The following is a 26840-nucleotide window of genomic DNA, read 5'->3' on the forward strand; positions in this document are numbered from 1 at the left end:
CTATTCATAGATTTGACAGGCCTTCCTAGGTAAATCTATGAATGGAGATTCCCTGCTCCAATTGGCTCCCCATGGCCCACGTGATCCCAGGGGACGCTTCGAACTAACTGCACCTCTGGGATACGCAAGCATTGCACGCCGGCAGCTGGAGGAGGCCCAGGATCGGAATCCCATGCGGGCCCACAACACAATGGCAGCCGCGCAAGGTAAGCGCAGGTCGGGGGCTTGCGCCCGCAGGAAGCCTCCGACCCGAATTTCTGGCCCATTATTGTGTAGATGTAGGCAATATGCAATAGACCCTTTTTAATACCATACAAAAATACATGCTAAAGAGGGGTTACGTTTTATTTCACTCTTAGTGCGAGGGCTATGAGTAAGAAGCATTAAAACAATGGTCATAAAGGAGTCTGCCACTAACATTCCTAGCAGTCATTCTCCTTGCCACACACATTGGGCTGAATCCTCTAACATCATCCATCTTGCAGGGGTCAACGTTTCCTTGTTTTTGTCGCAAGTTGCTAGAATTACCAGTGGAGAATCGTCTTCTCCAATAGCAGTATGCTGTAATGTGGAATCAGAATCAATGTGTAGAACGAGAGGTTTATATCAGGTCATCGGCTACTAACAGGCACTGTCGGTGAACGGACTATGACTTGAGGGATAGGAGCTCCCCCATCAGTCTATCGGCGCCACTTGGCATTAATTCTAGGTGCTAAGCGTTGTACAATAGGGGCCTTTTATCGGTCTCGGTGTGCTCCAGGAACGTTATCCATGGTTGAGGTGCTGGTGGTCGGCTGGTACTGGGCATCTAACGGGGCACAGCACACACCTTGTGAGGCTGGGGCATCAGTGTCGCAGCTACAACAGGTGTGAGGTCCAGGTTAGTGACAGGAGGTGGAGCGTGCAAATGAAACCTCTGGAGCAAAGTTGTAAAGAAGAGGAAGAGTTCCACCTTGGCCAAAGTCTCCCCAGCACAAATCCTGCGACCTACAAAAAGGGAGACAGAAACGCAAGCAGCCTTACTGAAAACCTCCTTTGGAAAACACTTGACTTATTCAAACACGCGATGGGAAAGAAAGAAAGTGCTTGCATTTCTACAGTGCCTTTCATGACCTCAGGATGCCCCAGAGTGCTTTACCGCCCATGGAAGACTTTTGAAGTGTAGTCAATGTTGTCATGTAGGAAACGCGGCAGCCAATTTGTGCACAGCAAACTCCCGCAAACAGCAATGTGACAATGACACAGATCATCTGTTAAAGTGATGTTGGTTGAGGGAGAAATCTTGGGGAAAACTCCCCTGCTCTTCTTCCAAATAGTGCCGTGGGATCTTTCACGTCCACCCGAGAGGGCAGACGGGGCCTCGGTTTAACGTCTCATCTGAAAGACGGCACCTCCGACAGTGCAGCGCTCCCTCAGTACTGCACTGGAGAGTCAGCCTGGATTTTGTGCTCAGGTCTCGGGAGTGGGTTCTTGAACCACACAACCTTCTGACCCGGAGCCGAGAGTGCTACTCACTGAGCCACGGCTTCTGTCTTCGCCACTTGGGCAGTGAACTGGCAGAACGGATCACCTGCCCATTTACAATGCCCGCCCAAATCAGTGGGAAGCTGCAAATTACCCCACATGGAGTGGGAGCCACTTAGTTCCCATAGCTGTGCACTTTATTCCCAATCAGAAGGGTAATCGAGCTGGCCATCACCCCAACGTTTAGAAGTTGAATGATTTCCAAATGATAACAGAGCACTTGCACGGTGGCACTGTGGCATAGTGGTTAGCACTGTTGCCTCACAGCGCCGGGACCCGGGTTCAAATCCGGCCTCGGGTGACTGTCTGTGTGGAGTTTGCACATTCTTCCCGTGTTTGCGTGGGTTTCCTCTGGGTGCTCCGGTTTCCTCCCACAGTCCAAAGATGTGCGGGTTAGGTTGATTGGCCATGATAAAAATTGGCCCTTAGTGTTAGGGGGATTAAATACATGGGGTTATGGGGATAGGGCTTGGGTGGGATGGCTGTCGGTGTAGGGACCGGGTGCTAGGGTTTGGATGATCAGCCATGATCTCGTTGAATGGCGGAGCAGGCTCGAAGAGCCGAATGGCCTACTCCTGCTCCTAGTTTCTATGTTTCTAACAGTCTAGAAATGACCTCTGGCACTATTAATGTATGAACATTTAACACGTTTGGATCCCACTTTTCTCTCTCCAACATAATGTGCTCTAATTATTGATTAAAGCCAGATACACCTTGATGGTGAAACGCACAGCTCACCGATCTAAATATTTGAGTGTGTAAATTCACTGTGAGGTGTGGCCATAAGCTATATAGCCCCAGAGTCAATCAATCAATGATCTCACTCAATTTAGGCTGGCATAGCAATGATGTGTTCGATTCACCAGAATATGGATGGGGAAAGTTGGCCAGAGTCTTCCCTTGGGAAGTAGTGGGAAGCTTCTCAGTCTGACAGGATGCAACACGAGCAATCCATCCATGGCCATAACCATCTTTATACCAGCCGATAGTAGGGGGGATTAGTCCTGTAGGTTGGGAGCATTTTATGGGCTCCCACAACCCATACGGTGAATGGGGAGGAGGCGAGTATCTCGCTGGATGTGAACCCAGAATTTGGAGCCAGAGATTGGCAGGAGCTGGCTTCGAACCCTGCACCTTTTGACTCCGAGGTGGGAATGCTACCACTGAGCCAAAGGCTGGCTCCCTCCACTTGGTGATATTCGAAGACTCGGAAGATGCACTGAGACAGGTGATCAGCACCTTACCTGCAGAGAAAGGCATGAAGGCATCCTTGTTCACAAACTTCCCCTCAACGTCCAGAAAGTGAGCCGGGTTGAACTCATCCGGTTTTTCCCATTGAGTTTTATCGTAGAGCACGGAGGCCAGCAACGGAAAAACACACGATCCCTAGGGGCAAGGCGGGGAAGAGAAGGGAAGTTGGCCTGTTGTCCAATTTCTAGCGACACTTACATGGTTAGTAAGCTGATGATCTCACAGTGGGTCTCTGTTGCTATGGTGATGTGGCAGCTCTGCCGTTGCTACGATGTAATTGTTTAGATACCACTTGAGATGTACTCGTAGACCAAATTTATTTTTAAGTGTGCCATTGTAACGGGTTCAAAGACCACTTCAGAGTTGGAGCTCTTACCCTACACTGGCATTGTAGTGCAGTATGGAGGGAGCATTGCATTGTCTCAAGTGCAGGCCTTTGAATGAGACATTAATAGTCACTGCACTTAAAACATGATTCATTATGCAGGGCCACTGAGATATTCTTAAAATTACAACACTGTATAATTGCAGTGAGCCTTATTATTCACACAAAAGCGATGATATGAAAATTACCTTTTTATCAATGTTAAGTACAGGAAAGGAAAGGTCAAATGGTTTCACCCTTGGTTCTTCAGGCTAACATTAAATAGGCACGCGGGAGTGAAATTGGACAGTGGGCAGGGGACGCAATCCAGGCAGTATCGCACTCACACCCATCATAATGAAGTGTTGCGAGAGACTGGTCTTAGCCCACATCAAAGCCAGTGTTCCTGCCTCCCTTGACCAACACCAGTTTGCCTATCGGGCAAACAGATCAACGGAGGATGCAATCACAACTGCTCTACACTCGGCACTGAATCATTTAGATGGTAAGGAGACCTACATCAGAATGTTGTTTATAGACTACAGCTCAGCATTCAACACTATCGTCCCCAACAAGCTGGCCACCAAACTCCAAACTCTTGGCCTGAACACTTCCCTCTGCAACTGGACCCTGGACTTCCTAACAAACAGACCCCAGTCTGTCAAATTAGGTAACCACACCTCCCCCCCGCCCCGACCCTGAACACAGGGGCCCCACAAGGATGTGTGCTGAGCCCCCTCCTCTACTCCCTCTTCACCCACGACTGTGTGGCTGTTAATGGTTCCAACACCATCATCAAGTTCGCAGATGACACCACGGTAGTAGGCCAGATCACCAACAACGATGAGTCAGCCTACAGGGAGGAGGTCCAGCATCTCGTGAAGTGGTGCGCCGACAACAACCTGGCCCTTAACACCAAGAAAACAAAGGAAATAATCGTGGACTTCAGGAAGTCCAAAGGCGGAAGTCACACCCCCATCCACATCAATGGGGCGGAGGTGGAAAGGGTGGCCAGCTTTAAGTTCCTCGGAGTCCACATCACGGAAGACCTCTCCTGGTCCCTCAACACCTCCTCTCTGGTGAAGAAGGCCCAGCAGCGCCTATATTTCTTGAGGAGGCTGAAGGGATGTAATCTGTCACCCCCGATCCTCTCTAACTTCTACCGCTGCACTATAGAGAGCATCCTGACAAACTGTATCACGGTATGGTACGGCAGCTGTAGCTCCCATGACCGGAAAGCCCTGCAGCGGGTAGTCAAAACTGCCCAACGCATTACCGGCACCCGGCTACCGACCATAGAACATATATATCAGAAACGCTGCCTACGGAGGGCACGGTCCATCATCAAAGACCCTACCCACCCCAGCCACAGTCTGTTCACCCTCCTACCATCTGGAAGACGCTACAGATGCATTCGCACCCGTACGACCAGATTTAGGAACAGCTTCTTTCCCAGGGCTGTCATCCTACTGAACTCCACAAATAAACACTAAAGCCTGCACATCTGCCGATGCACTTTATTATGGTCATATTTATGCGAATATATATGTACAAATGTATGTTGAAATGTTTAAGTGTCCTAATCCAAATTGTACACTCGGGAGCCGCAAGCCTACATTTCGTTGTACTGCACTTGTGCACTAACAATGACAATAAAAGTTGATTTGATTTGATTTTGATTTGATTTGATTTGATCAGACACGTTATATGCTCCGTATTCAGTCCATTGACGTCAATAGAAGTGAACATTGGGCGTGCGGTATAACGGGCGGCAAAAGCGATTCCCTCGGTTTTGCCTCCGTCCACTCACTGTCCAATTTCACCCACACAATCTCCTCCCAGACATCTGCCAATGCTGTTCAACAGTGACTGGGTGTACAGAAGAGCTACTGGTTGACTCGCTGGAGGTAATTTCACGAGGCTGCGTTCATAGCGGGGAGCCTCGCCAGCGGCAGTCTGCCCCCTGCTCTCCACCTCCCCCCAATTATCTGATCTCTGGCTCTGAGCCCGAGGAGAAGCAGCTGCCTCCATTTATTCCAGTTCATTTCATTCTCCTCCCCACGTCACCACAAACATGGGCAGGTCCGGTGGTAAAGGAAAGAACTTACGTTTGTATAGCGCCTTTCACAACCTCAGACCGTCCCAAAGCGCTTCACAGCCAGTGAAGCACTTTTTTGAAGTGTAGTCACTGTTGTAATGTAGGAACCGCGGCAGCCAATTTGCACACAGCAAGATCCCACAAACAGCAATGAGATAATAATCTGTTCTTTTAGTGATGTTGGTTGAGGGATAAATATTGGCCAGGACACCAGGGAGAACTCCCCCTGCCCTTCTTTGAAATAGCACTTTGGGATCTTTTACGTCCACCTGAGAGAGCAGACGGGAGCTCGGTTTAACGCCTCATCCGAAAGATGAATGAGGTAGGATCGAGTGACACTGCTTCTCTCAAATCGCAACACATTATGAAAAATAAATGGAAGTCAGATAAAGAACAAAATAATTTAGAAATGAAAATTGAAGATTTGAGCACATTTAATGACCTAATGATAAAGGCAGCGGGGAGCAGAGGCCTGGGAGTCTGAGCGAGCGGACCTGCGGGAGGAACGGAGTCGGAGACCGGGGATAAAGACAGCGCGGAGCAGAGGCCTGGGAGTCTGAGTGAGCGGACTACCTGCGAGGGAGACAGTCGGCAAGTGACACAACGAAGGAGTGACGTCAGAATTCAAAGGTGTCACTGGCACAAGAGAGCTGAGAGGTATCGGGTGAGTATTTGTGGTAAGTTTTTTTTGTTCTGTTTTGAGTACATTTCTGCTAAGTAGTTCATAGCCTATCTAATAGAGGGAAGTGCTGATTGGTGAGTCGCTGTTGAGTGTTTCTTGTTAAGTTTTAAGTTTATTTCTGCTAAAATACCTCCAAAGTCTGGTAAATAGAGGAATGGCAGGGCAGCTCAGTCCCGTGATTTGCACATGCTGTGCCATGTGGGAAATCCTGGACGCTTCTTGGGGCCTGGACGACCACGTGTGCAGGAAGTGTCACCAACTGCAGCAACTCGAGCTCTGGGTTTCGGAGCTTGAGCGGCAGCTGGAGTCACTACAGTGCACCTGCGAGGCTGAGAAATACTTGGAAAGCACGTTTCTAGAAGTGGTCACCCCACAACCTCAGAATGTGCAGGCAGAGAGGGAATGGGTGACCACCAGACGGAGAAGGAGGACCAGGCAAGTAGGGCAGGAATCCCCGGAGTGCATCTTGCTCGTTAACCGGTTCACAGCTCTGGAAACTGGTGGGGGCGATGGCTCATCTGGGGAGAGCAGCCAGAGCCAGGGCCACGGCACCACAGGTGGCTCAACTGCACAGGGGGGGGGGGGGGGGAAAAAGAGTGGAAGAGCAATAGCGGTAGGGGATTCGATAGTTAGGGGGGCAGACAGGCGTTTTTGTGGCCGTAGATGTGACTCCAGGATGGTATGTTACCTCCCTGGTGCCAGGGTCAAGGATGTCACTGAGCGGCTGCAGCACAATCTGAGGGGGGGGGGGGAGGGTGAACAGCCAGAGGTTGTTGTCCATATCAGTACCAATGACACAGGCAGAAAGAGGGATGAGGTCCTGCAGGCAGACTATAGGGAGCTAGGAAAGAGATTAAAAAGCAGGACCTCAAAAAGGTAGTAATCTCCAGATTACTCCCGGTGCCACATGCTAGTGAGTACAGGAATAGGAGGATAGAACAGATGAATGCGTGGCTAGAGAGATAGTGCAGGATGGAAGGCTTTAGATTCCTGAGGTATTGGGACCATTTCTGGGGGAGGTGGGACCTGTACAAGGCGGATGGGTTACACCTCAACAGAGCCGGGACCAATATTCTCGCGGGAAGGTTTGTTAGTGCTGTTGGGGAAGGTTTAAACTAGCTTGGCAGGGCGATGGGCACCAGCATATAGGAGCAGAAAAGAGGAAGAAGGTGCATAAAAGAGTGAGTGTGTTGGATAGTACTAGAGAAGAAAGTAGTACTAGAGTCATAACGGCACAGAAGGAGGCCATTCGGTCCATTGAGTCCGTGCCGGCTCTCTGTAGAGCAACCCAGTCAGTCCCATTCCCCCGCTCTATCCCTGTAACCCTGTAAGTTTATTTCCCTCAAGTGCCTATCCAGTCTCCCCTTGAAAGCATTGAGTGTCTCCGCTTCCACCACTTCCATCGGCAGCGAGTTCCAGGTCCTCACCACTCGCTGTGTAAAAAAGTTTTTCCTCACATCCCCCTTGTATCTCTTGCCCAAAACCTTAAATCTGTGTCTCCTAGTCCTTGTACCATCAACTAGTGGGGACAGCCTTTCTCCGTCTAGCCTATCCAAACCCGTCATAATCAAATCATCCCTCAACCTCCTTTGCTCTAATGAAAACAAATTCTGCTTCTCCAACCTGTCCTTGTAGCTAAGATCCCCCATCCCCGGAATCATTCTGGTAAATCTCCTCTGCACACTCTCAAGGGCCTTCACATCCTTCCTAAAGTGTAGTGACCAGAACTATATGCAATACTCCAGTTGTAGCCTAACCAGTGCTTTATAAAGGTTCAGCATAACTAGAGGTGGAAGTAGTACCATATTAGATAGGAACAGACTAAGAAAGACTATGAAAAATTCAAAAATGGGTTTAGAATGCATGTACCTAAATGCACAAAGTGTGGTGAATAAGGTTGGTGAGCTACAAGCATAATTAGCCGTGATGAATTTAATATGATGTTGTGGCTTAAAAATGGTGAGGACTGGGCACTTAATATTCAAGGGTACAAGGTGTTCAGAAAAGATAGGGAAGGAAAAAAGGGAGGTGGGGTGGCAGTACTGATTAAGGAAGACATGGTAGTGTTGGAAAGGGAGGACAGAATTAATTTGCTTAGAGTTGAGGAGCAAAAAGAGTATGATCCCACTATTGGATGTATTCTAGAGGCCTCCAAATAGTGAGAGGGAGGTAGAGGAGCAAATCTGCAGGAAAATCGCAGAAATAGGCAAGAGGTATAGAGTGGTGATATATGGGGACTTTAATTACCCAAATATCGATTGGGATAATGCTAGGCTAAAGGGAAAGGAATTTCTGAAATGTGTCGAGGAGAATTTCCTTGGCCAGTATGTTCTTGGCCCAACTAAGAAGGAGGCATTGCTGGATCTGGTGCTGGGGAATGAGGTGGGCCAGTTTGACCAAGTGTCTGTGGGAGAACACTTGGGTACGAGTGATCATCGTATCATAAGATTTAGATTAGCAATGGAGAGGAGCAAGAAACAGTCTAGAGTAAAACTTCTAAACTGGAATAGGCATAACTTCAATGGGATGCGAAAGGATCTAGCCAGGGTAAAATGGAACCAAAGACTGACAGGAATAACTAACAGAACAATGGATGATCTTTAAAGAGGAGGGAGATGTTCCAAGTACAGGCTGGGTATATTCCAACAAGAGGGAAGGGTAAGGGAAACAAAGCAAGGGCTCCTTGGATGACAAGGGAGATACAGAAGATGATCAAAAAGAGGATGTCAGGTGAATTCTTCAAGGGAGTACTAGACCAAATATAATAAGTTGAGAGGGGAAGTGAAGATGAAAATAAGATTGGCAAAGAGAGAATATGAGAGTAGAATGGCGGTTAATATAAAAGGGAACCCAAAAAAATCTTCTACCGGCATGTAAACAGTAAGGTTGCTAAGGGAATAGCAAAATACTGCGGATGCTGGAAATCTGAAATAACAACAGAAAATGCTGGAAATACTCAGCAGGCACGGATGCTGCCTGGCCTGCTGAGTATTTCCAGCATTTTCTGTTGTTATTTAACGTTGCTAAGGGAATTGGGGAGGAGATAGCGGAAGGGATTGCCATAATTTTCCAATCTTTCCCAGATGCGGGGGAGTGCCTGAGGATTGGAAACTGGCAAATGTGACACCATTGTTCAAGAAAGGGTGTAAGGACAATCCTAGTAACTACAGGCCGGTCAGTTTAACATCAATGGTGGGTGACGTAATAAAACTCACTACGTACTTGGTTTGAGCATAAAGCAAGGCTTTAATCAACTTGTTTCAGAACATGGAGGTCTAGTTGTACTTCACTAGTTCCTTGTCTTACAAAATGTCCCTGGCAAGCTGGGCCCACGCCCGAGTATTTATACTCCTTGGACGGCGCCACCAGCTGGCCGTCCAGCGTTATTTCATAAGTAGTTTCTTGATGATGAGATTTATAACAGTGGGTAAAGTTTTAGAAACAATAATCAAGGAAAAAATTAACGGGCACTTGGAGAGGTTTAAGCTAATTAAGGAGAGCCAACACGGATTTGTAAAAGGCAGATCGTGTTTGACGAATCGAATTGAATTTTTTGATGAAGTAACAGGGAGGATTGATGAAGGGAATGCAATGGATGTTGTCTACATGGATTTTAGGAAGGCATTTGACAAAGTACCACATAGACGGCTGGTTAACAAAATTGAGGCTCATGGAATAGGTGAGTCAGTGGCAGCTTGGATAAGGAATTGGCTTAAGGATAGAAAACAGCGAGTTGTGGTAAATGGCTGTTTTTCAGACTGGAGGATGGTAGACACTGGTATTCCTCAAGGTTCAGTGCTGGGGCCACTGCTTTTTTTGATATATATATAAATGACCTGGATATTGGAATACAGAGTAGAATTTCTAAATTTGCCGATGACACCAAACTTTTGGGGGGGGGGGGGGGGGGGGGGCAAACATTGAGGATGATACCAATCGACTGCAACAGGACATAGAAAGGCTAGCAGAATGGCAGATGGAATTTAATACAGAGAAGTGTGAGGTGATGGCAGAAGGAACAGGGAGAGGCAATATACACTTAATGGCACAGTTTTAAAGAGTGACAGAGGGACCTGGGAGTTAATGTGCATAGGTCCTTGAAGGTGGCAGGATATATTGAGAGAGTGGTTAACAAAGCATATGGGCTTCGTAAATAGAGTTATTGAGAACAAAAGTAGAGAAGTTATGCTGAACCTTTATAAAGCACTTGTTAGGCCACAACTGGAGTATTGCGTACCGTTCTGGTCACCACACTTTAGGAAGGAAGTGAAGGCCCTTGAGAGGGTGCAGAGGAGATTTTCGGGTTCCGGGGATGGGGGATTTTAGCTACAAGGACAGGTTGGAGAAGCTGGATTTGTTTTCATTAGAGCAAAGGAGGTTGAGGGGTGATTTGATAGAGGTGTACAAGATTATGACGGACTTGGATAGGCTAGACAGAGAAAGGCTGTTCCACTAGTTGATGGTACAAGAGCTAAGGGACACAGATTTAAGGTTTTTGGCAAGAGATACAGGGGGAATGTGAGGAAAAACTTTTTTACACAGTGAGTGGTGATGACCTGGAACTCGCTACCGACAGAAGTGGTGGAAGCGGAGATACTCAATGCTTTCAAGGGGAGACTGGATAGGCACTTGAGGGAAATAAACTTGCAGGGCTACGGGGATAGAGCGGGGAAATGGGACTGACTGGATTGCTCTACAGAGAGCCGGCACGGACTCGATGGGCTGAATGGCCTCCTTCTGTGCCGTTATGAGTCTATGATGCTTTCTTCTACCCTGGGCTTCTGATGCATGTATTAATAACGCACGATGCATTTCTATGTTAAGAGCAACATGTTGGAGTTCCAATGGGTACCATGGAGTCAGAGAATGAGGATCCTACAGTCATGGTTCCCTACTTTAGATGTAAGGAGGTGTTCTGCAACAGGGACCTGACATTCCAGGGCCACCCATGCACCGTTGGTGGCCAGATGGGTAAATACCTGGAATACAGTCACCAGTCTGAAGTGTGTAGAGCTCGAGATGGGGAGAGCCAGAGCAAATATAACCAGGAAGAGACAACGTGTCCAAAAAAAACCTACCTTGGGTATAAAATACCCTCGGAAATTAATATCCACGGTCGTTGCCCGAGGAACACCTAGTGGCACGATGTTGGCAAACCTCTGCACCTCGTGTATAACTGCATAAGTGTAGGGCATGTGTTTCCGATCCTCCATTCTGGGAGATCGCTCTGATCCGATCACTCGGTCGATTTCTTCCTGCACTTTCTCTGAAACAGGTACAGATAAGAGATTTTATTTTAGGACAGAGAAGCACCTAAGTAATATATAACAGGGACAATATAGATAATATACAACAGGGATAATATAAGTAATATGCAACAGGGACAATATAAGTAATATATAATGGACAATATAAGTAATATATAACGGACAATATAAGTAATATATAACAGGGACAATATAAGTAATATATAACAGGGACAATATAAGTAATATATAACAGGGACAATATAAGTAATATATAACAGGGACAATATAAGTAATATATAACAGGGACAATATAAGTAACATATAACAGGCTTAATATAAATAATATATAACAGCTGCAACAACCCTCAAGAAGCTCGACACTATCCAGGACAAAGCAATCCGCTTGATTGGCACCCCATCCACCACCTTAAACATTCACTCCCTCCACCACTGGCGCACCATGTCTGCACCATCTACAAGATGCACTGCAGCAACTCGCCAAGGCTTTTTTGACAGCACCTCCCAAACCCGTGACCTCTTCTGCCTAGAAGGACAAGGGCAGCAGGCGCATGGGAACACCACCGCCTCTAATTTCCCCTCCTTGTCACACACCATCCTGCCTGGGACATGTTTTGCCAGTTCCTTCAGCATCGCTGGGTCAAAATCCTGGGACTGCCTGCCCAACAGCACTGTGGGTGTACCTTCACCACAGGAACTGCACCTTAACGTTTTTAAGATTGCAAAAAGATTGACAAAGCTGGCTAATTGCTCATTATAGTAAAAAAGGGCTGAAACATGAAGGGCGCAATTAGGAAGTTAGGAGAAATAATTTTCACCCAAAGGGTAATATGTTACCACAAAAGGTATTTGAAGTGGATACTATAATGAGCTGGAGATAATTAGGTACTTTACTGAAGTGAGAAGGTTTGAAGGATGTGGTGAGAAGGAGACTGTTTGAAAAAGGGACAGACTTGTTGTGAAGGAATAGCCATGATTCAGATTTCTAATATTATTAATACATGATATACTGGGTTTAAAAATCTAAAGCCTCAGAGACACAAGCTGTAAAACCTCAGAGACATAGGCTGTAAACAGAGAACAGGCTTCTGAGATAAAGATCAGTTGAAAACAAAGTTCCTGGGCTTTGAAATGGGAATTAGTTAAATATACTAAAACAATGAAAGATTGAAGCAAACCATTGGTGCTTCCGAAAGGTCTAGAGTTTGGAGGTAACACAATGAGAAATGCCCAATTTAAAGTGTTAAGAGCTAACACGTGAAACAGAAACACAAACATTAAAAGAGGCAAGTGCCTTTGAACAGATGACATCAAGTAAAGAAACACCTGCTGGTCAAATAGTTTTTATGTTAAACTTGGAAGACAGGAACCATAAGATTAAATATGCAACCAATTGAGATAGCTAGAAAACAAGTAAACACACAGTTAGTGGTTTTGATTTACATATTGTAAATATAATACCAACAAGAAGGCTTTGAAAATATGACTTCAATAGAAGCACCAAGCAATTACATTGTGTTTGTATTGAACTTGGAGCAATAAGGAGAGTCACAATGTCTGCTAAAAACCAGTAAAGCCAATATTAAGAATTGAATGAAAGCATTTTTTAAGAAAGACATCAAACAGAAACCATAGCTGTCATTGTTTTTATGATGGTTTTTGGAACACCTAAAGGTAGAGAAATAATTATGCATGCAATAGTTGAATTGACAGTAAGATAGAAAGCATTCAAGAGAGGTATCAATAAAGACAATTAGCTGACATCAGCAGAGAACATTAAAGAAGAAACCACTGCCAAAAGAGTATAAAACATAGACCTTTTCAACAGAAAGGCAGAACTCGCTGAATGGGCAAAGCGTTTCTCAACTCTTCAGAGGCATCTCTGTAAGTCTTTAACTATGAGTCTCGGGAAGTCAAAGCGATTGATTTTGGTGGATGTTCTGGATTTAGAAATAAGTAAGAAAAGTAGAAATGTAACATTTGAGAATAAGGATCTCTGAGAAATAAGAAATGAAAGCTAATTGTTTTTGAACTGTAATGTTGCAATGGATACACCAGCTGTTAACTACATGTCGGTTCTTTAATAAATTTATATATTTTTAGAATTGTCTCAGAGTAATTATCAACCTCGCGAACTCAAATCTCTGTATATTCCCTGGTGAAGAGTTTTGGGGGGTATTCCGGACCCTCATAATATCCGGAAGGTTACAGTCTAGTTAAACTTATTAAAAATGCTATCCGGAGGACGGTAATATCTTCAGGTCATTCCTTTCCTTTAGGGAGTGATAGCCTGAATCTTTAGACCCATTCAAGTGTCTTGTGGAGTTTGGCTGTCTCTAACTTTGGTTGAGGGTGAACGTCTGGGGAGTACGTCTGCTCTGGGGTAGTCTGAAAGGGCTAGGACTGTAATTATCCCTTCATTGTTGGGGCTTAAAGACCTGAAGTTTCCTATAGTCTTACAGTATGGTCCAAAGCCGAAATGGACAAGATTAGGTGAGTCCGGTTATAATGTGGCTCAGTCTCATCTCAAACTGTCAGATAGCACTGTTGCCTCACAGCGCCAGGGACCCGGGTTCGAATCCAGCCTCGGGCGACTGTCTGTGTGGAGTTTGCACATTCTCCGTGTTTGCGTGGGTTTACTCCGGGTGCTCCGGTTTCCTCCCACAGTCCAAAGATGTGCGGGTTAGGTTGATTGGCTATGATAAATTGACCCTTAGTGTTAGGGGGATTAAATACGTGGGGTTACGGGGATAGGGTGGGATATGTGTTGGTGTAGGGGTTACGGGGATCGGGTGGGATATGTGTCGGTGCAGGCTCGATGGGCCGAAATGGCCTCTATCTGCACTGTGTGGTTTCTGTGATTTCTGTCTGTGATATCAACTCAAGAGCCTGGAAGTTACTGTTGCTGATATTATTGACTGAGTGCTTAACACGTTCTTGAAGCAATCCTCTTCCACAATGTTAAAGACTGAAAGACTTGCATTTTTATAACATCTTTCACAACCTCAGGATGTCCCAAAGCTACAGTCACTGTAGTACTTTTGAAGTGCAGTCACTGTTGTAATGTAGGAAATGCAGCAGCCAATTTGCACACAGCAAGCTCCCACAAACAGCAGTGTGATCAGTGACCAGATCATCTGCTTTAGCTGTTGGTTGAGGGATAAATCTTGCTCTTCTGCAAATAGTGGTCATGAGATTTTTTACATCTACCTGAGAGGGCACATAGGGCCACAGTTTAACGTCTCATCTGAAAGACGGCACCTCCGACTGTGTAGCACTCCCTCAGTGCTGCACTGGCAGTGTCGGCCTGGATTATGTGCTCTAGTCTCTAGAGCGGGGGCTCGAACCCACGAACTTCTGACTTGGAGCTGAGCGTGCTACCCACTGAGCCACGGCTGACACTAGCATGGACATTGACCAGAACACTAGAATAACAAAGCATTTCAGACGAATCATTAAGTGTTGATCCACTAACTTCACAACAGTAATTTCTAGGCTAAGCTGTTACTCTGAATCTCTTGATATTTCATCATGAGGAGAAGTCCCCAGCATAAGGTGGTGGCAGTGGTCTCCATTCCAGCAGAAAACAGATCGTGGGTTGCAATCAGCAGGTTCTTGTCATGGAAAGGGGTCTCCAGATTTCCTGATTCCTTGAAAACAATTGTAGACCACAGATTGAGACTGGAACAACAACAACAACTTGCATTTATATAGCATCTGTAACATAGTAAAACATCCCAAGGCAGTTCACAGGAGAGTTGCCAGAAAAAATGTACCACCGAGCCACATAGAGATACAAGGACAGGGTGACCAAAAGCTTGGTCAAAGAGGTAGTTTTTAACGAGTGTCTTAAAGGAGGTAGAGGTGTGGAGAGGATTAGGGAGGAAAGTCCAGTGCTTGGGGCCCAGGCAGCTGAAGGCACGGCCGCCAATGGTAGAGCGAAGGAAGGGGGGGGGGGGGGGGGGGGGAAGATACACAAGACACCAGAATTGGAGGAGCACAGAGGTATCAAAAGGTTGTATGGTTGGAGAAGATTGCAGAGATAGGGAGAAGGTAAGCATGCAGGTGCAGCAGGCGGTTAAGAAGGCAAATGGTATGTTGGCCTTTGTAGTGAGAGGGTTTGAGTACAGGAACAAGGATGTCTTGCTGCCGTTATACAGGGCCTTGGTGAGACCACACCGTGAGTATTGTGTGCAATTTTGGTCGCCTTATCTGAGGAAGGATGTTCTTGCCATGGAAGGAGTTCAGCGAAGATTCACCAGGCTGATACCCGGGATGGCAGGAATGACGTATGAGGAGAGATTGGGTCGATTGGGCTTGTACTTGCTGGAGTTTAGAAGAATGAGGGAATCTCATTGAAACTTATAAAATTCTGACAGGACTGGACAGACTAGATGCAGGAAGGACGTTCCCGATGGTCAGGGAGTCCAGAACCAGGGGTCACAGTCTAAGGATAAGGGGTAGGCCATTTAGGACAGAAATTAGGAGGAATTTCTTCACCCAGAGAGTGGTGAACTTGTGGAATTCTCGACCACAGAAGGCAGTAGAGGCCAATACATTAAATATATTCAAGAAGGAGTTGGATATATTTCTTAAGGCTAAAGGGATCAAGGGGTATGGGGAGAAAGCAGGGACCGGGTATTGAATTTGGATGATCAGCCATGATCGCATTGAATGGCGGAGCAGGCTCGAGGGGCTGAATGGCCTACTCCTGCTCCTATCTTCTATGTTTCTATGAGAGGGCGAGGTCATGGAGGGATTTGAACACAAGGATGAGAATTTAAAATTCGAGGCATTGCTGGAGCGGGAGCCAATGTAGTTTTGCAAATACAGAGTAACAATTCACCCAAACTTCTTTCATGTGATGTGCACACCCGTAGCACAACGTATTACATCTGAAAAACATGCTGCAGTAGTCAGTGCTGGGGCACGGGCCTGATTACCCCCTTCCACTGAGTTCCCAATCACAGTCACACTGTCATGGTGTGGCATTAGGTGGAGAGGCAGGAAAGTCCTACCTGGGCAGCCTTGTGTGCACGATGGCAGACAGCCATTGACAGAGGTCTGTTTGACCTCCCGCTCTCAGAGTGCAGTTATTGTGTTACATCGGGAGAGCAGAGGGCAGACAGTAGACAGTAGTGTTGTGTGGCACTACCACTGTGCTAAATGGGATAGATTCAGAACAGATCTAGCAGCTCAAAACTGGGCATCCATGAGGCGCTGTGGGTCATCAGCAGCAGCAGATTTGTATTCTACTACAATCCGCAACAACTCTCTAGAAGCTCGACACCATCCAGGACAAAGCAGCCTGCTTGATTGGCACCCCATCCACCACCATAAACATTCACTCCCTCCACCAGTGGCGTACCGTGGTTGCAGTGTGTACCATCTACAAGATGCACTGCAGCAACTCGCCAAGGCTTCTTCAGCAGCATCTCCCACACCTGCAACCTCTTCCACCTAGAAGGACAAGGGCAGCAGGTGCATGGGAACACCACCACCTCCACGTTCCCCTCCAAGTCACACACCATCCTGACTTAGAAGTATATCGCCGATCCTTCATCGTCGCTGGGTCAAAATCCTGGAATTCCCTATCTAACAGCACTGTGGGAGTACCATCACCGCACAGACTGCAACAGTTCAAGAAGGCGACAAACCACCACCTTCTCAAGGGCAGCTAGGGATGGGCAAAAAATCCTGGCCTTGCCAGAGATGCCCATATCCCATAAAGAAATATATATATTTTTTAAAATCTCAGATCCTCTTAATCTGTAATGTGAGTAATCAGTGTAATCTCAGATCCTATTACTCTGTAATGTGAGTAATCGCTGTAATCTCAGATCATGTTTCTCTGTAATGTGAGTAATCACTGTAATCTCAAATCCTATTACTGTCTAATGTGAGTAAACAGTGTAATCTCAGTTCCTAATGTTCTGTACTGTAACTTATTACTGTCATCTCAGTTTCTGTTACTCCACGGTGTGGATTATTACTCTGATCTCAGTTTCTGTTACTCCTCAGTGTGGGTTATTACTGTAATCCTTGTTTTCCAATCTGCAGGTTATCACTAGTGCTCATTCCTTTGGATTTATCTATTATCACCTTACCTCTTTGCTTGACAAGAAACGCGTCAATAAAACTGCTGATGTTGTTCTCATTCAGTGTCCATCTTCTCTGGTTAATGATATTATTCAGCAATGCCTTTGTGTCCTTTATGTATTGGAAAACTTTCTTATGAACTCCTGGCAGAAATCCCAGAAATGGGTAGGAATTAAAGATCTGAAAACACAATGGAATGATCGGCAGACTATTCAGCTGTTAGCAACAGTAAATGGTCCAGATTTTAACACTAGCTAAAATATTTCTGCCCAATATTTCAGTTAAGTACCTATGTTAATTGACACCATCTTTTCCTGCTTAATATTGGGTGAGCTAGACACTGGGGTATCAAAACAAACGCTCTATTTGGAGCTCCGGCACGGCAAGAGAGCCCCAGGTGGGCAGAGGAAACGCTTCAAGGACACCCTCAAAGCCTCCTTGAAAAAGTGTAACATCCCCACCGACACCTGGGAATCCCTGGCCCAAGACCGCACAAAGTGGAGGAGAAGCATCCAGGAAGGCGCCGAACACCTCGAGTCTCTTCGCCAGGAGCAAGCGGAAGCCAAGCGCAAGTCAACCCAAGCACCCCACTGACCCGCCCCTTCAACCACCGTCTGCCCCACCTGTGACAGAGACTGTAGGTCCCGCATTGGACTCATCAGTCACTTGCGAATTCATTTTTAATGTGGAAGCAAGTCATCCTCAGTTCCGAGGGACTGTCTAAGAAGAAGAAGAAGTATTGGATTTCCTTGGCACAGGGAATTCAGGCTGGGAAGGGCGCAAGCCCATAAGGGCGCCCACTTGATTATCCATCCCTTTATATTAATGGATGTAAGATCAGGCCGGATTCGTACTATGGAGAGTGGTGCCTTGGATCAGTGGTAGCACTCTCTCCACTGAGTCAGAAGGTTGTAGGTTCAGAATCACACTCCAGAGACTTGAGCACGGGATGGGGGCTGACACACTAGGGGGTACGGTAGCATTCCAGAGATTGAGCACGGGATGTGGGCTGACACTCTAGGGAGTACAGCAGCATCCAGAGGCTTGAAGATGGGGACAGGAGTAGGTCATTTGGCCCATCGAGCTTGCTGTGCCATTTTGTTAGCCACGGGTGATCTTTATCTTACTAATCCCAATAACTCACCCATTTTGCTGTATTCCTGAATGCCCTTACTTCTCAAGTAATTATCTATTTCCCTTTAAAAGATGCCAGTTGATTTTGCCTTCTGAGGCAGTAAGTTCCACATTCTCACAAATTTTTGTGTGAAGACATTTTTCCTGATTTTTAGCCAGGGAGGGTGCTGAGATCAAGGCCAGAGGAAATTAAGTGTTGCTGGGAGCCAAAAAATAAAAAGACTTGCATTTATATAGCACCTTTCACAACCACCTCAAAGCGCTTTACAGTCAATGAAGTATTTTTGAAATGGAGTCACTGTTGTAATGTGGGAAATGTAGCAGCCAATTTTGTTATGTTGGTTGAGGGATAAATATTGGCCAGGACACCGGGGATAACTCCTCTGCTCTTCTTCGAAATAGTGCCATGGGATCTTTTACGTCCACCTGAGAGAGCAGACAGCACCTCGATTTAACGTCTCATGTGAAAGACGGCACTTCTGACAGTGCAGCACTCCACTCAAATGTCAGCCTAGGTTTATGTACTCAAGATTTGGACCCACAACCTTTTTGACTCAGAGGTGAAGTGTGCTACCAACTGAGACACGGCTGACACTGGTTAAAAAAAAAAAAAAAAAATCACACCCACTGTGTTAAGTAAAATGCTCTTCCTGCATTCAGTTCTGGGCACCACACCTCAAGAAGGATATATTGGCCTTGGAGCGGGGGTGGAGTGCAGATTCACCAGAATGATACCAGGGATAAAAAGGTTAAATTATGAGGACAGGTTGCATAGACTAGGTTTGTATTCCCTTGAGTATAGAACATTAAGGGGAAAGCTAATTGAGGTGTTTAAGATGATTAAAGAATTTGAGGGTAGATAGAGGGAAACTATTTCCTCTGGTGGGGGGAGTCCAGAACAAGGGGGCAGAACCTTAAAATTAGAGCTAGGCCAATCAGGGGTGATGTCAGGAAGCACCTCTTCACACAAAGGGTAGTGGAAATCTGGAACTCTCACCCCAAAATGTTGTTGAGGCTGGGAGTCAATTGAAAATTTCAAAACTGAGATTGGTAGATTTTTGCTCGGCAAGGGTATTAAGGGTTACGGAACCAAGGCGGGTAGATGAAGTTAAGATACAGATCAGCCATGATCTAACTGAATGGAGGAACAGGCTCGAGGGGGCTGAATGGCCTCCTCCTGTTCCTATGTTCCAAATGTTGTACTGCCATTGTAAACACCATTACGGTACCTGTATCATTCGGCTTCTAAGTAACTTGAAGTTATCGTTGGTCATCTTCACTAGGCTGAGAAATGTTTCTTCCTCATAATCGAACCGGTGTCCAAACACGATGGAACAGATGACGTTGGCTGCAGCAGAATTTAAGATGATGTTGGTGTCAAGGGGCTGCCCTGTAAATGAAATGATGGAGATTAGAGGGTGTCAAATGCCCATAGGTAAGGGGGTGAGGGACAGGACGCTCAATCTTTGGGGATGAGGAGTGAGGGGACAGAGGACTGCAAGTCCTCAGACACAAGGGACAGGATTAAATACAAATACTGTAATAGTGTATACAGTACAGAGACAGGCCACTCAGCCCAACCACTCTGTGCTGGTGTTTATACTCCACATGAGCCTCCTCCCATTCCCTCTGCCTCATCTCAGCCTTGCAGCGTATCTTTCTATTCCCTTTTCTCTCATGTACTTGTCTAGGTTCCTTTTGAAAGCATCTAAGCCATTCGCCTCAACCACTTCCTGTGGAAGCGAGTTCCACATTCTAACCACTCTGAGTAAAGGTTCATCTTTAGCTATTTAGTGTATGTATTGCAAATACATACAATACCATAGTAAGTCGGGATAAATAGACACCAATCCATCTGATGGAAAATCAGGCAGGGTTCCTTACAGGCAATGTGCTATTCCTTGCCCGATTTCCTGTATTTCTCTGTGCCCAGTTGATCCAATACACCCAGGTACAGGATCAGAAAAAAATAGCCCATATACTTAAGGGCAAACTATAAATTGTAAGGCAGAAATTTATATAGAAGCAATATAAATCACCATTTAAAATAGTAAGATCGTACTTTTACTCTCATTATTCCTTAAAACAGCCCATGTACTCCAAATGTCAAAGAATTTGAATTATTAGAGTTCTTGTCAGTCTTTTATAGATTCATTTTTTAAAATTTCATACGCGGGATATGTGCATCGCTGGCAAGGCCAGCATTTATTGCACATTGCCTAATTGCCCTTGAGAAAGTGGTGGTGAGCCACCTTCTTGAACCATTGCAGTCCATGTGGTGAAGGTGCTCCCACAGTGCTGGATCAGCGATATACTTCAAATCAGGATGGTGTGTGATTTGGAGGGGGTGGTGTTCCCATGTGTCTGTTGCCCTTGTCCTTCATGGTGGTCAAGATAGCGGGTTTGACGAGTTGCTGCAGGGATTGACAGAGTAGGTGCTGAGAGGTTGCTTCCCTCGGCTGGAGTGTCTAGAACATGGGGACACAGTCTCAGGATAAGGGCCCAGCCATTCAAGACCGTGATGAGGAGCAATTTCGTCACTCAGAGGGTTGTGAATCTTTGGAATTCTCTGCCCCAGAGGACTGTGGATGCTGAGTCTTTGAGTATATTCAAGGCTGAGATAGATAGATTTTTGGGCTCTAGGGGAATCAAGGGATATGGAGATCGGGCGGGAAAGTGGAGTTGAGGTCGATGATCAGCCATGATCTTATTGAATGGCAGAGCAGGCTCGTATGGCCTACTCCTGCTCCTATTTCTTATGTTCTTAGATGGTACACACTGCAGCCACAGTGATGGGCTATTTGCTTGATTGTGGGACAGCTCTCTCAATTTTGGCACAGGTCCCTAGATGTTAATGAGGAGGACTTTGCAGGGTTGACTGGGCTGGGTGTGCCAAATCCAGTGCCGAGGTTGATGCCGGGTGGTCCATCCGGTTTTATTTTGATTGGCTTGTTAGGCTATTTCATTCAGGAAAAACAGAGGGCAGTTAAAGGTCAATCACATTGCTGTGGGTCTGGAGTCACATATAGGCCAGACCGGGAAGGACAGCAGATTTCCTTCCCTAAAGGACATTAGTGAACTAGATGGTTTTTTACAACTGTAAGATTCTCAAAATTCACAGATACCCCCAAAGCTAGAAGAAAACCCTAAGGAAAATGACTTTGGACACTTTCTAACAAGCTTCAGGATGATAAAATACACATTGGGCCTAACAGAGGGAGATTCAAGGTCGGAAACCAAGATTTGGCATTTTAAAAAGGCATGTTGGGCCTGAAAAGGGAGAAAAGGCTGCAACAGGGAATGGGATCAACCTCTGTAAAGACAGTTTGGGTATTGGAGTAAATCAAATTGTCTGGGGAACTGTGTAACCTCACTCAGCCCCTATCAGACATTAACATCCTAACAATCGACCCACAGAGGAGCAGTCCCCACCCAAAACATAGGACCCATCTAAAACATGCATAATGCAAATCACCTCGCCAACCTACATAGAAATCTCGGGCTCAGACAGGAGACTCGAAACCTCAGTATCGCTATGACAATTAACTAGGAGCTCAACAGCTCATTGAATAAATCAGTACAGCATCCCGAAACCATTTTACACATTTCTAATCAAGTTACCATTAAAGAGCCCGCCCAAATCAAACAATAAACTGGGACTGATTTGGCGCACAGATTAGAAGGCCCCTCAAAGTATAATTGAAGGCCTGTTTTCTCAAGAAGACAGTTCTCTCTAGAAGCAACACACAAGAAACCGAAGCATCGAGACGGGGCAGCATTCTACCGTACACCCAAGTTCAACAGCTTGAGTGACCCAGGACATCATCAGACACATCGCAGCAACAAGAGCCTTACAAAACTACCAACAAAAATATTACCACCAACCAGCCTGGTAATATCGAGCCACCGTGACCAAAGAAAAACAACTCAGGAGAAAACTGAAGATTCGAAAGTTTTCCACTCTACAATCTAATCCTGACTTACCCTCAGGTAAGATTTTTACTTAAAAGGGAACTCTTAACCTTATCTCTACAGAAGAAAAGTGGGTACTCACCTCATAAATCCAAAACGCACCCTACCGCATCAGCGGACTCGCGAAGACTGACCAGCAGTCAAAGTCCTCTACCGCGTCCGGTGTACAGCAGACACCGATCAACACATCCAGTGAACCCCGAAACCGTGAACCAGCTCAACTGTCAAGGATTCATTTGGTGAGCATTATCCCTGGTCCTCTAGAGTTCAACTTAGCTAGGAAGTGGGATTGGGAGGGGGGGGGGGGGGGGGAGGTATTTTCTACTGTATTTCCCTCATATGTATTAAAATGTTCCCCATTTTTTATTAGAGTATAAGATTGTTATGTTGTATTTTCTTTCTTGAATAAAGATCAAAGTTTCTTGTACCAAAACCAGTTGTCTGCTGCACTTTTGTCATCCCCCAAATAAGCCCAAGGTCTAGAATCAAGGGAGTGGGAGCGATTCGAACCGCTCATAAGTCAGTGGTGAGGCTGACCCACACACCACCCCCTACGCAACTATCATCATTAGATACTAGTTTTTTGTTTTAAGTTCCAGATTTATTTAATTAACTGAATTTAAATTGCATAGCTGCCATGGTGGGAGTTGAACTCATGTTTCTACAATCAGTAGTCCAGGCCTACTGGATTACGTGTCCAGTAACATAACCACAATGCTACCGTTCCAAACTCCATCATGTTCTGCCAATGGGTGAGACTCCCAGCAGCTGCACAAGGTCAGAAAGTCTCCACTGAGGACTCACCTTTGTACGATTCGAACACGGCCACCAGGAACCCAGCTTCCTCCATTATCCTTTCCTCAATGGAGTTCTTGCCCATTCCGAGATCCCGCAGAGTCGATAGCGTGAACCTTCGCATTTGTTTCGACGGCTCACCATTGGACCAAACGACACCTGCAGGTCAACCCAAAGAGCTCGTCGATTCTGTAAAGACATCTTCAGTGGGGGCTTTAGTGTTGATGCAGATACAGGGCTGTTCACTCTCCCTTGATTTCTCCAGAGAGAAGACGAGGGAATGGTAACAGGAGGCAGAACTATCCCAGCCTTCATAAATCTAGTGAAAGAGCTCTAATGAGACTATAGTTTATATATGTGAGGAATTACCTGGCCACCATTCAGCAACTAACTACGGTGCTTCATCGGTTGGGAATTACAGGTGTAGACTCGTGTCCCATCACTCCATGGTACAACATGTTAGAGCTTTGCTAAGACCAGCTCTTGGGCAAGACAATGCTTCTGCTGCCGAGGCCCTAAGCTCCAGAATTCCCATCCTAAACCTCTTCGCCTCTCCAGCTCCCTCGCCTCCTTTAAGGCGCTCCGTAAAAACCTGCCTCTTTGACCCAGCTTTTTGGTCACCTGCCCTAACACCTCCTGATGTGGCTCGGTGTCAAATTTTGTCTGATAATCGCTCCCGTGAAGCGCCTCGGGACATTTTACTACGTCTTTGACCAAAGGTTTGGTCACCTATCCTAATACAGATTGAACGTCCTGAATCCGGCAACCTCGGGACCGAGGCCGAGCCGGTTGTCGTGTTTTTCCGGACTTCGGAACGTGTTTCTGCTGTCCGAATTCCAGAAATATCCCAACCTGGGCTCGGTCATTTCCGGACTTCGGACATCAGAAACACATTCCGAAGTCCGGAAATGCCTGGGCCGCTCCGCGTAGCGCTGACGCGTTTCTCCGCCCCTCCCCTTCTGTTAAAGGGGAGGGGCGCTGCGAGCTCTGCAGAGCATCCGATGGCCCACACTAGGCCACCAGGGCGGCGTGGTGCCGTGGCCGCAGCCTGGCGGAAACACTTAGTGGAGCTGTGCAGATTAAGGAGGATAAAACACAACACTGAAGTTTTATTGCATCACTCGCATTTTTCAAAAAAAAGAGAACAAAAAAGTTTTGAAGTACAGGTTGAGCGTCCAAAACCCGGAGTTCCGCATTCCGGAACCTTTTACGGATTTCGGCAACCCTGCCTCCAATCATCCCGGAGTCTGGGTTCCGGAACATTCTGGAACTCTGGATATTGGACGCTCAACCTGTACAACAACAGCTTGCATTTATATAGCGCCTTTAACGTCGCAAGACGTCCCAAGACGTTTCACAGGAGCGGTTGTCAAGCCACATAGGGAGATAGTAGAGCAGAAGCTTGGTCAAAGAGGTAGGTCTTAAGGAGAGTCTTAAGGTAGGAGAGAGAGGTAGGGAGCAATGTTCCTGCTAAGCTGTGCAGGCACGCAGTCATCTGCAAGGTCCTGTGCAGGCCACTCACCAGCTTTCACATTGTAGATATCGCTCATGCACAACGATGTGAATGGACCGCGCTGCGGGGGAGGCAGGCCGCGTACCGAGCAGTGCAGCTTACGGGGGACGTCGGTAGACAGGTGGAGAGGGTTAGGGAGGGAATTCCAGCACTTGGGGCCTAGGCACGGCTGTCAATGGTGGAGCGATTAAAATCGGGGCTGCACAAGGTGCCAGACTTGGAGGAGCGCAGAGATCTCGGAGAGTTGTAGAGCCGGAGGAGGTTACAGAGACAGGGAGGGCTGAGGCCATGGAGGGATTTGAAAACAGGGAGGAGAATTTTCAAATTCCTGCTTTGGCTCGGTGTTAAATTTTGCTTGATAATCGCTCCTGTGAAGCGCCTTGGGTTAAACATGAGCTGTTGTTGAGATGATGGTTGTCAAAAAAAAAAAAGCCCAAAAGCTAAGATGGACTTCTGGTTGGATGATTCTTCACAGCGTTCCGATCTGGATGATTCCGTGCCATTAGTTTGCCGGAAGGGACTGGTTTCTGCGTTAAATATAAGTTGATACATACTTAAATTAGCTTCATCTGTGACCAAAGTAGTTGGAGTTTTACACCCTGATGCCTTCACTCTTATTACTTGGGTTGCTTGATAATAGGTTCCAATACTTAACCACCACAAGTGTCAATCTAATAGGCCTTTAATTCCCAGGATTGCACTTTCATGGTCTTTATGTAAGGCTTGCAATAATATCAGCTCCTTCCCAATACTCTTCATAGCCTCCTCGTGCTCCATCAGCTGTGAAGAGTATCTGCCAGCTTTCCGCCCACATCTGGCCTCATTTCCTAAAGTGGTTTGCAGTCTGTTGCACCTGGTCTGGATGCCTAATGAATATTCAAGAGGTCCAGCATTCTAATGATCATCTTTCTGTGGAAATGAAGCATCTCCAATCCTCCTACCGCCAATATTTTCTGCAGTGAAGGGACGGCAATATGGCATAGATTAGATTGACTAAAAATGAGAACCTGCATTTATATAGCGCCTTTAATGTAGTAAAACACCCCAAGGCGCTTCACAGGAGCATTAATCAAACAAAATTTAACACCGAGCCAAAGATGGAATTTGAAAATTCTCATCCTTGTCTTCAAATCCCTCCATGGCCTCGCCTCCCCCTCCCTATCTCTGTAACCTCCTCCAGCCCCACAACCGCCCCCCCCCCCCCACCCCCCGAGATACCTGCACTCCTCCAATTCTGCCCTCTTGAGCATCCCTGATTATAATTGCTCAGCCATCGGTGGCCGTGCATTCAGCTGCCTAGGCCCTAAGCTCTGGAACTCCCTGCCTAAAGCTGTCTGCCTCTCTACCCCTCTCTCCTCCTTAAAACCTACCTCTTTGACCAAGCTTTTAGTCACCTGCCTAATTTCTCCTTATGTGGCTCGGTGTCAAATTTTTTGTCTTTTAACACTCCTGTGAAATGCCTTGGGATGTTTTACTACATTAAAGGTGCTATATAAACACAAGTTGTTGTTGCGGACTTACCAGAGCCTTCTTTCAGCATGTGTACAATCGGTATGGACGGTCTTCCTGCGAATTCACTGGCGTGATTGACAAGAGCATCCTTCACTGTCTCATAGCCTACCAGCACCACAGATTTATTTGCTCCTAATTGGATTGAATACACCGTGCCGTACTTCTCTGAAAGCTGTTAAAAAAAACAAATTCCGTAAAGTGAAAGGATTTCAGAATATGACAGCTACTCTCGACACCTAGAGGTGGCGCTGTAGGCACAGCGTTTTGAGACCTTTTTCTGTTCATGAGAAGTGCTGTACAAGTGTAAATGGTTCATCTTTGTGTTCACACTTACAGTTCCCACACACTTGTCATACTTCTTCCACTTTCTTTCAGTTTTGGAGGATGTCGCACCTTTCTTGTGTCAGTTAGTGGCTCAGTCGGTAGCACTCTTGCCTCGGAGTCAGACGGTTGTGGGTTCAAGTCCCACTCCAGAGACTTGAGCACAAAAATCTAGGCTGACACTCCTAGTGCAGTGTTCTCGCTCAGGCCAACATCCCCCGCAGCGAAGCTTTGACCACGCTCGATCAGCTCCGATGGACGGGCCACATCGTCTGCATGCTCGATACGAGACTCCCAAAACAAGCGCT

At 46.3% G+C, this 26840-nt stretch overlaps 1 protein-coding gene across 2 annotated transcripts in view; it reads right to left on the reverse strand.

The window, feature by feature from the left end:
• Positions 1-327: 327 nt before the first annotated feature.
• LOC147096253 (cytochrome P450 2K1-like) overlaps positions 328-26840 on the reverse strand; it is a 30221-nt gene continuing 3708 nt past the window's right edge. Inside the window, exons 2-9 of one of the 2 annotated variants that reach the window (XM_085975103.1) lie at positions 26221-26383; positions 23196-23345; positions 19649-19809; positions 17289-17465; positions 14695-14836; positions 10998-11185; positions 2769-2910; positions 328-987 (exon numbers count right to left, since the gene is read on the reverse strand). In XM_085975103.1, the coding sequence (XP_085831229.1) occupies positions 809-987; positions 2769-2910; positions 10998-11185; positions 14695-14836; positions 17289-17465; positions 19649-19809; positions 23196-23345; positions 26221-26383 (1302 nt within the window). In that variant the 3' untranslated portion in view covers positions 328-808. The remainder of the gene's footprint in view (positions 988-2768; positions 2911-10997; positions 11186-14694; positions 14837-17288; positions 17466-19648; positions 19810-23195; positions 23346-26220; positions 26384-26840) is intronic. The other variant, XM_085975102.1, reaches the window with a different exon arrangement.

The sequence above is a fragment of the Somniosus microcephalus genome, unplaced genomic scaffold (genome assembly GCF_052327205.1).
Source record: "Somniosus microcephalus isolate GS21.2 unplaced genomic scaffold, FLI_Smic_1.0 unresolved_chr1, whole genome shotgun sequence".
NCBI lineage: Eukaryota > Metazoa > Chordata > Chondrichthyes > Squaliformes > Somniosidae > Somniosus > Somniosus microcephalus.